This window comes from Cyprinodon variegatus, unplaced genomic scaffold (genome assembly GCF_000732505.1).
Source record: "Cyprinodon variegatus isolate N-32 unplaced genomic scaffold, C_variegatus-1.0 Scaffold421, whole genome shotgun sequence".
Lineage (NCBI taxonomy): Eukaryota > Metazoa > Chordata > Actinopteri > Cyprinodontiformes > Cyprinodontidae > Cyprinodon > Cyprinodon variegatus.
In genome coordinates, this window is record NW_015150874.1 from 612,681 (window position 1) to 623,043 (window position 10,363).

The following is a 10,363-nucleotide window of genomic DNA, read 5'->3' on the forward strand; positions in this document are numbered from 1 at the left end:
ATCTATCTATCTATCTATCTATCTATCTATCTATCTATCTATCTATCTATCTATCTATCTATCCGTCTGTTCATCCGTCCGTCCACCCGTCGATTTATTACATTCTCCACATTAAAAACCGCAGGGAAAGTCGGTGAAAATCATTGATGCCAGAATTGCAGCATCTATCTGCAAAAAGTATAATAATTTTTTTGTATTTTGTATTTATTATTATTATTCTTTTTTGCAAGGCGAAATTAAATCATCACGTGAAGTGGATGCAAGCAGAATATAAAAATCTGTCAAATGACACATTGATTGACAATGGGATTGATGCGTACATTAAACAAATGACAAATGCCACATTGTCCCCTGTTATTGTTTACTGTTTTCCCCTGTTATTAGAAATGTGAACATGACATGTTTTTTAATAATGGTTCACGATTGCAACCAATGAATAAATGTGAACCTCACAAGGGGTTCATCTAATCAAAATTTAGTTCGCATTATCTTTATAGATCATAATCTGTAATTTCTATGTTTTCTTCTTTGTCCAGGCAACATAATGTTATAAATCCTGGCTTTGTTTTTGTCTGTAGTGCACAGCACAGTTTTGATGTTATTATGGGAAATTATATAAAAATTAATTATGTGGAAATTTCAGGTAATTTATCAGCTAAATATTAAAATTTAAGAAGTGTTTTGCATTGTTCCCTGGGGAACACGCAAAAAAATACAAATGTCAAATACATCCTTATTCCTGTAATATTTAACAGACCAATTTTTAAACAAATTACATTAGATTTGATATGTTACGGTGTTCTAGTTACTGTGTAACTAGAAACTAGTTTTTTCTACATTAATAGTCAGGCTACATCGTCATACGGAAGAGGATTAGGGCCACTGAAAAAATAAAAAAAAGTTAACTTATTTTTAAATATTATTTCAGTTTAATTTGGGAAAAAAGTCAGAATTCTGACTGAACTCTGACAGCTAACAAGCCATGTCTGTTTTAGAGACTAGCTCTATTGTTTTAATCACCTTCTGCTCTTCCATTAATAAAATGGCATGACCGGGGATCCCTCTGGCACGTAAAAAGTTGCCTAATTCCCTCATTTTCAACCAATGTGTCACTGGAACTCCCAAACAACTCGCATCATTTTCAGTGAAGCTGAGTGCTCCCATATCTCTTCTTTCATGGTGCCCATCTACTAGCCAGAATTCTTAGATTAAAATCAGAATTCTGAGATTAAAGTCTGAATTCTGAATATTTTTTCCCATATTAAACTGAAATAAAATTTAAAAATTTGTTAACTTTTTTTTTTTACATTTTTTCAGTGGCCCTAATCTTACTCTTCCATTTCGTCAGGTTCTCTCATGGGGGTAAATTTGCATAACAACCTCCCCCCACCTTATCAGAGAGAACAAGATGCTAAACCATGAAAGAACCTCATAGTCCAATGTTGAGAAGAACAACTGTAAATACGTTGTTTTATCGTGAAAATATCTCACTCTGTTATCTTCGAACACAGAGATGTTTGCTGTGGTTTCTGCTGCAGCAACCACAGTCTTGTATGCTCTGTAGCCATGACACTTATGAACAAAAAAAAAACCTGACATGACCAAGATTTCATTTCTCAATACAGTTTCGGTTCTTATGATACAGTTATACTGCACAGGGTGCAGTTGGAGTCTCAGTCATGGGGCACACTCGATGGAGTAACTTCCTCTTTTCTCTGACAATTGGTGAGATGTCTTTTTCTTTTTTTTTCTGTCTTATAAAAAAAGTTTAATTTTAATTTCTAATCCACTGTAGATGTGCAATTTGAGCAGATTAGAGTTTAAATCTACTGTATACGAATGATCTGATTACACTTTGGTTTTTCACTACAGGTGTTTGTGTCTTAGTCTTGCATCAAGTTGCTTCAGGTCAGTCACGGTCAAAAAGCATACATGCATTTGCTTTAAATTATTTTTATTTTTTTTGCAGCTTCTATTAATACATTTTTTGTAATGTCCTGTTTCTTATTAGAATCTGCTAAATTAGAATTTCCAAAATGCTATGGACTCATTGGAAACGATAGTAAAAACTGTGATAAAGAATTGGACTTCAACAGGGCACAAGCACATTGCAGCAAATCCAACTGTGGTAATGCACTGAAGCCAGAGGAGAAACTCACATCAAAATCACCTTCTCCGTGTGCAGGCTTTAATAGTGAATATCATTGTCAATATAATGACACCAACGGCTGTAAATTGGTGTTTGCTGTTTGTTCAGGTAAGTTTCTCAGTTATACTATAAATGATAGAGTATGGTTTAAGTCACAGGTGTCAAACCGGTTCCAGAAAGGGCCGTGTGGCTGCAGATTTTCTTTCCAACCAAGCAATATCACACCAGACTCCAGTCACCTCATCAAGTGAGTCCAATCTGAACATGATGACTTGATGAGATGACTGGAGTTTGGTGTGCTATTGCTTGGTTGGAAAGAAGACCTGCAGCCACACGGCCCTTTCTGGAACCAGTTTGACACCCCTGATTTAAGTTGACAAAACAGGACTGGGTCCAGTTTGCAAAGGTTTGCACGGTGGTGTTACTTATTTTAATTAACAACTCTTTATTCTCATCTTTTCCAAAGACATGCTATGCTGTGTTTTTACGAGTTTATTGTGTTTCTTGCTGTCTTAATAATACAAACCCCTACAAATCCGTAGTTCCTGTTGGAATTGCACATTTGCAGACTCCCCTAAAATGACACAAATACGCTCATGATATGAAAAGGGGGTTAATATTGGATTTTTTTCAGGAGAAAAAGAAAAGTACAAGAGGGTACAAAGCAGACTGCTTCCTGAAGGATCTTAGGTCCTTCAAGTGTATGCAGCAAAATGCTACATGTCTTTGTCCTTTGTGGAGAGTGTGATCTCGTTATCTGTTGGGGTAACCCCATCAGAGGGATTGATTTAAAGAAGCTTAATGGGCTAATAAAGAAGGACGGGGTTTGTTCAGCACTCCTTAGACTTAGACGATTTCTATTTCAATGCATACAGCTTTTCAACGGTGATCGAGCAGCTTACAACAGTGAACATTACCATTTATAATGTGCAGCAGTGATCAGAATCTAAACAGTGTAGAAGCAGTCCTTTTTTTAAAGCATCTCCAGAGTTTCCTGCGGAGGATGAGGAGAGCCCAACTGCCCCCCATCCTTCTACAGAAGCACCATAGAGAGTATTCTGACCAGCTGTCTCACCAGTTTAAAGTCACGGTGCAAAAGGAATTGATATGGAAACATTCAGGGCAGTGCAAAATAAATAAATATGGTGCAAAATGCAGTAGAACATTGAGTTGTCTCCTATTGAAAGGGATTATGAGAAAATCATACCATGTTGGTAGTGAAAATATGATGTTTTTCTAGTGTGATGCAGAGCCTTGATTAGAGTTTCAACTGTTTAACAGTCTGCATAGAAAAAAGCTGTTGAAGAACCTGCTGGACCTGGAGCTGATGCTGCAACGCCTCTTCCCAGAGGGCAGCAGGAAGAACAGTCAATGGTGGGGGTGTGAGGGGTGGCTGATAATCAGACATGGGCAATGTGAAGTCAACAAGTCATCTCCATGTCATGCATTTGTTCTACCCACCCACTGAAGCAGGTGAGTCCAATCTTCACCGTGAATTAACCTGTGCAGATTGGACTCACCTGGTTAATTGGCTGGGTAGATTAAATACATGACATGGAGATGACTTGTTGACTCCACATTGCCCATGTCTGCTGATAATGTTACAAGATAAACGGCGCTGGAATGATATGTGTTTTATGGTGGGAAGAGGAGCCCCAATGATCCTCTCTGGAGTTCTCACCACTCTTCTCATGTTCTTCCAGTCTGAGGAGCTGCAGCCTCCACACCACACAGTGAGACAGCTGGTCAGAACGCTCTCTATGGTGCTTCTGTAGAAGGTCGCAAGGATGGGGGGGGGCAGGTGGGCTCTCCTCATTCTCCCCGCAGGAACGTCTGGAGATAGAGAGAACAATTCTTTATATGAAGGAATCTTTTTCATCAGACTGCCGCACGTCAACAATGTGTCCCCAGTCAGAGGTTTTACCAGGACTGCTGTAGGACAGACTGCTACAGAATATCCGTCAACAGCATCTTCAACTTCTTAAAGTAAACCTTATAATATAAGTTGCAGCATTGAATTTCTCCTTGGGATAATTTTTTTTCTTTATTATCTAAGGTGTTTACCTTCTGCTATGGGTTACAAGATTTTAAAGTTCCTCATAATATTCTATCATTTTAGATGTAAAGGTTGATTATCTCTAATGGTTGTTATGCAGAATGGAGGAGCTTAAGATCCCTGTGGTTCTCTATTGACAAGTTTTGCATATGTTACTGTATACCTTCATGTCCATCGAAAGGGCTGTGTGTACTCTCGCAACAGTGTGTCGCAGTTAGCTTGTCGCAGGTATGACGCAGATATTTTTGATTTATGCCCAATTTTGAAGCGTGGTCTGCGCTATGTCATTTCACGCCACAAGGCAAGACGGACAATCACGAACTAGCTATGATTGTGGGTGTCTGTGTGTTGGTTTGACGAGCTTGTTCGCCATCTACAACCCCTCATCCAACACTGGACACAGTTCACTCGTGTTCCTGAAAGACTGGCCATCACGCTGCGTGTTTTGGCTTTGGGTGCAAACCAACAATCCATCGCACAGAGCTACAAACTAGCGGCCTGTAAGGCGTCTGGGATAGTGTCCGAGATGTTCCAGGCATTGTCGATGGCACTACAGCCAGACAGAGTTTCGGTCATTAGGCACCAAACAGGATATCTATGTTAACTGCAACACACACACAGAAGACTTGGTTTCTCAGCATGATCCAGGCTTTACTGTGTGATTGTGACAAGATAAAAAATGCTGTGGTTCAAACCTTAAGAACATTTTTTCAGAGAATGTAGCATTTTTCTCACCATGGAATAAATGTGTGTAATTTAGATTACTTTTAAAATAATTTTAGCTTTAGATTAATGCTCCTAAAAGTTTAGGATAATTATTTTGAAATGTTTGTTATACCATTTTCTAAGGGTACTGACAATAACTTTTTTTATCCCCTTTTGTTTCCAGCTGCACTTCCACAGCCCACTATCTCACTGACACTTCCTAATGGGAAGCTGGTTGAATCAGGAGTTGCAGAAATCCCCAGGGATACTATACTTTCCTTCAAATGCTCAGTGAACTCATCGTTCAACTCAATTAATTTTTCCCTGATCTACAACGGATCAATCCTTAACAAATCCAACCCAATAACAGGCTTAGCTTCTGTTGACTTCCCTGTGCCTGAACACAAGGGCAACTATAGTTGCATGTATCAAGTAAATCTAAATGGGAAATACAAGTCTAAAGAGACAGAAACGATTCATGTCCTTTTTACAGGTAAGCAGACTATAGTGTTGATGCGTTTTGACTAAGGGACCCACATGCCACACGATTTGCTGTAGAATGCTTGAACTTAGCAACTCAATTACTAATGTAAGATTATTGTTTAGATATCCGATCCAGTGCTCAGTAGCTATTTTGCTTCTAAGCCAATTCTAACATATTTCAGCATCAGAGCAAACAAGACTAGACCTAACAATGAATCAAGTATATCCTTAATATTTAGATGTATAAAGTTATGTAGAATTAGGCAAGATGCTTAAAAGATGTAATTTAGTGAAGCCTAAAACAGAATAGATTTTGCTCTTCATTTTGCAGCAGTTAATGTTTAAAAGTGGTGTTAGGATGCTACTGCACATCATGGATGTTTGCTGAATTTTTTTCTTCCATTATTGAACTTAAAGAACCATGGTGGAATATGCTGCTCTACATCTTGCCTGCTGGGATCCTGATGCTTCTCCTGATGGTTTTCTTGGTTGTCGGCCTGGTCTGCAGGAGAAGACGACGAGCCAAAGAGCCGATTCCTGTGGTTCTAAATCAAAGTCAGTGCTAATGATGAGATCTCACATATGTTTGATGTTTTATAAGTAGAAAGAAAATATTTGTGGTGTTTGAAAAGCTTATTCTCATGAGAACTCTCATTCTCTTGCACTCCTATTTTCTAGTTACGATCAGGAACAGTTACGCAGAGGATGAAGATGAGGATGATGGGGAAATGGACTACGTCAATGTTGAAAAAATGGTCAACAAAAGCCAGGGAGCCAGAAATGGGGGTGAAAAAGATGGTGGCGCACATTGCTATAAAACATCTCGGTTGGATTATGCTTCTAAAGAGAGGAAACAGCAGAAAAGGCAAGACAACAGTGATGATGAGCACGATTATGAAGAGGCTGACCAGGGATGTGCTGCTGCAAAGAGTAACATAAAAAAACAGAGACACCAAGAGGACAGTGATGATGAGCACGATTATGAAGAGGCTGACAACAGATCTCCTGCTTCAGAGAGTGATTCAGAAACAGAGTCAGATGAAGAGGAGAGCAGTGATGAAGACCACAACTATGTCAACTTAGCAGAGGAAAATGTGGCCACCAATCTAGATGATTCTATATATCAAAACACTTAGATGACATCATGAAGACATTACAGCATGTATCTCAGGCACATCTCGTACTTGAAAAGGTGTTGCTTCTGTAGTTTAGTAATGTTGCATTATAGTGTATAAACAGTATACTGTAGTAAAGACAGATCTGCCTTTACAGAAACGACCAAACTTTGAGTTTGGAGAATGTCTCAAAAAGCTGAACTACAGTATATCCATGTCATTCCTTTGTTAATGCAAACCCTAAAAAGGTTAGTGCAAGAATATGATCTTAGTAATACAGCAAACACTTTCGGAAACGTGCACAGATATTTAATGTAGAGCCTCAGGTGGAGCACTCCATCAATGAGTTTATTTCTCTAACTTTCTTATGAAAAAGTTTGAAATAAGCACATACTTAGATTTATATGAGTAGGTTTGTGTATGGTTAAGAGTTTTTGACTTTATGTGGAACTCGATATAAATTATTTAAATATATTTTTCAAAGACATAACTCAACATTTTTATGACTTTTCCTTTTGAATTGCATTTTGATTTGATATACCTGTTTATTTTTATTGCATAACTGTGAGAAAGGTAGGAAACTCTAAGCTCGGGTTGTGTTTTGTCATCGCTGTCTAGGGGTAGCCTGTTGTTTTCCTAAGCAACAGTGTTTCTTGCAATTAAAAAAATTGCAAGATTCTAATTGTGAAATAGTTCATTTGTAAATATTTTAAGAGGAAAACCAACTTTGAATGAACCAAGTATACAAAATTCGATAAATATGAACCAAAACTGGACTAAGTTTATGTTAGTTGATGCCATAATCTATTTTACACAGTGTGTGAAATCTAAAACATTTAGGTGAATTAAAAAAGTGAATCCATTCATTCTAGCTAAATACAAGATTGTGAATCCTTTTGTCTGGCAAATTAGATACACTGGTACACCCCTATAGCAGTGACACTTCTATTTGATAAAGTCCCATTAAAAAGGAAACCCTTTATTGATAACAATTGGCACTCATACTATGCCATCACATCAGCAACATCGTTATTTCAGAGAAAAACTTTATTTTAAAATAAATTATTCAGAACAAAAAAAGAAAGATGATGTTTGTTTCATATGATTTTAAAATTTTCAAATTTCACAGGAAATCTCACATGGTCAGTGTTGCTGACATTTTCTTGCATACTATGCCATTAAGATGCTATGCAGGAAGTTGCATAGGCATTAATTTTTAAATAACATTTTGCACTTTCTAGGATTAATCTTGGCAATTTGTTTCCAATAATCCTTCCATAATACTGCATTGGTCAGGAAATAAAGGAATTAAAAACAACTTGAGTACATTTTTGAATTTCAACAGAAATGAATTGACATTACTGAAAGAGGAACTAAGTCTGCTTATTTTAGCGCTACTTCAACAAGAGCACAGTACAGCCTATTCAGTTAATGGGTTATTACAGGCGATGCACAAAATGACTATCTGGTAATAATTAAAATCAAACTTCCCTTTGAGATGACTAAACATACAATTGCAGAGTTATGCTCTGCTGAGAAGAAATAAACCTGCAAGTCGCTACAGAGCTCTATCAAGCTCTGGGAAAAAGAAAGATTAAGATCCCCCTTCCTCAATCAGTTAAATTGTATGCATGAGTTTATTGAAATGTTGTCAAATTTGCCTTTCGAAGAAGAAACATGACTATCAAGCTTCTGCTCCCTTTTATGTCAGAAAATTTATTTTATTTTCTCTGCTAATCTGAGTGGAATACAGACTCAATGCCGTTAGTACAATTGTTTGTGCATATTACCATCAGATTTAATAGTCAGAGACTTGATACCATCCAGTAAGCACTACTTTTCCTCAATCTGCTCATACAGTAGGCACCAGCACCCCTCGTGACGAAAAATGGTTGGATGGATTAATGGTTATACACTGTACATAACAGGAAAAAAAGAAGAAATCTGCTTTTTATTACCAAAATTGGATTTCACTTGGGTATGATTAGTATTTTTTGCTCAAGGGGGAACTCCCTCCATATCTCAAGTGATTTGAAGTTATCAATCCAACAATTGTTCTGTCATCGCTGTCGGTTGGAGGGGGAGGGAACCTCCTTCCCGCAGCATGATGCTGCCACCTCCATGTCTCATAGTCGGGATGGTGTTGGCAGGGGTGGGTGAATCACGCTAATCATCAGCTAAAAAGAAAAGTAGCTGCGCCGTGCAGATCAGCTGTTAAAAAGAGTCATTTCCTCATAACTGGCACGCTCTGCCTCACATCAGTTCTCCCCGATTGGAGAAAGACTGTTTGTTTACAGTGTTGGCACAGTGCTGTTAAAGTATGAGTTTTCTGGAGGAGGCACTCTTAGCTATTTTCTAACTGCTAGTTTTCAGAGGAGAGGGAGGGACCGTTACTCAGACAGCAAAACCACTGAGGATTACACAAAGATGCATGAATTAGGTGAAATACCACTTTGTGCATCATTTTGATGAAGGGATAAAACAACTTACTTTGCATGATAAAAGTCCCTTATCTTTGGCATCAAATAAGTAGAACTACTGTTTCCACATGGAAAAGGTTGCTCTGTTAATTGCTGTAGCTCCTTAGATAGGCTGGACCTCTTGAGTGTTACTCCAATTAGAGAAACAATTAGTAATAATGATTATGTCATCATGAATTAAGGTAACTTCCCTATAGCCATTTTCTCCTAGTTTTTCCTCCTTTCAAACCTAAAGGTACCCTGCAGAACTACTTCAATGCAGCATCTATGATCTTCTTAGTAATTGCATGTGACCCAATTGATCCACCACAATGAGTCAGTGTGAGAGATGCAACTCACACAGCACTCTTGTAGCCCCATTTCTCCAGAGCCAACTTCTGTCAGACTTCTTAATCCTTACAGCAGTGCAAAAAAAAAATTGAAGTCACAATATAAAAATATGTATCACAAGGATTTTAATTCTTTGCAGAAATGTTCTCAGAACTGCTACTGACTCTAAAGCCAAAAGGAGAACCAAGCACTTGTGATAAGTGTTCAACCAAACCAAACAAGCACTGTAGGAGCCATTTGTCCTTTGTGTTTATCGCCACCAGGGGGCGTATTCTATTTTGAGTTATGATTGTTTAATGGGGGATGGGGTTATTTAAGGTCAACCATGATTCTGTTCAGGTGTTGTTAATGAGAGGAGGCAACAGTTTTCTACTGTGTTCAGTTTAGATTATGTCGAATTTATGCATTTATGTAAAAGGCAAGTAGTAAAAGTATGGACATTGTTATAAAGTATTTAAGTCAAACTAAAGATCTGCAACTTATAACTGACTACTGTACATATCAAAGACTTTTTTTCTGCAACCATTTAAGCTTCTGACAGCCGTTTGACTGAAGGGCTTACAGCAACTACTGTATGTAATGATGCTGTATAACAGGAGACAGAAGTAATGCTTTGAAGACTCCAAACAAGACAAAGAACCTTTGGGCAGCCTCTCTATGGCACATCAGTGATGCCTTACATATTAAAATCGCTTAACTTAACAATGACAAACCTGTTTTGAAAATAGTCAAATAATCTTGAATCTAAAGACTCCCATTTCAAAAGCCTTTGACTAATGGCAAATTAACTCTAGAACAAATGACTCTACAGAGAATAAATCAGTAAACCTTACATAAGCTAGGTTGTGTTTTTGTGAAAAGTCTATATTGCAGATCTGACTAGGAAATAAAAATGCATACAGTACATTATGTAACACTATATTAGAGTTCCATTTATTTCTTATAACCATATTTTGCCAGCATTAGTCTATTTTTTAGTACTATAGAATTGACAGCATTTAACAAATTAACTGATTACCATTCTTTTGTCTTAATGACTTTTGCA

The 10,363-nt window shown here is 37.6% G+C and overlaps 1 protein-coding gene across 1 annotated transcript; it reads left to right on the forward strand.

Annotated features, from left to right (window-relative positions):
* The first annotated feature begins 1,706 nt into the window (after window positions 1–1,706).
* Window positions 1,707–7,800, forward strand: LOC107093358. The gene is made up of 5 exons (XM_015388363.1): window positions 1,707–1,725; window positions 1,873–2,257; window positions 5,095–5,403; window positions 5,811–5,948; window positions 6,072–7,800. The coding sequence occupies exons 2-5, from the start codon at window positions 1,993–1,995 to the stop codon at window positions 6,527–6,529; spliced, it is 1,170 nt and encodes a 389-aa protein (XP_015243849.1). The 5' UTR covers window positions 1,707–1,725; window positions 1,873–1,992; the 3' UTR covers window positions 6,530–7,800.
* Window positions 7,801–10,363: the final 2,563 nt, after the last annotated feature.

Excerpts from the sequence above, each read along its gene's own strand:
- LOC107093358 (XM_015388363.1), top strand. The coding sequence starts at position 1,993 with ATGTCCTGTTTCTTATTAGAATCTGCTAAATTAGAATTTCCAAAATGC. Across the intron at positions 5,404-5,810 it reads GATTCATGTCCTTTTTACAG|AACCATGGTGGAATATGCTG; the intron begins GTAAGCAGACTA and ends TTGAACTTAAAG. Across the intron at positions 5,949-6,071 it reads TCCTGTGGTTCTAAATCAAA|TTACGATCAGGAACAGTTAC; the intron begins GTCAGTGCTAAT and ends CCTATTTTCTAG.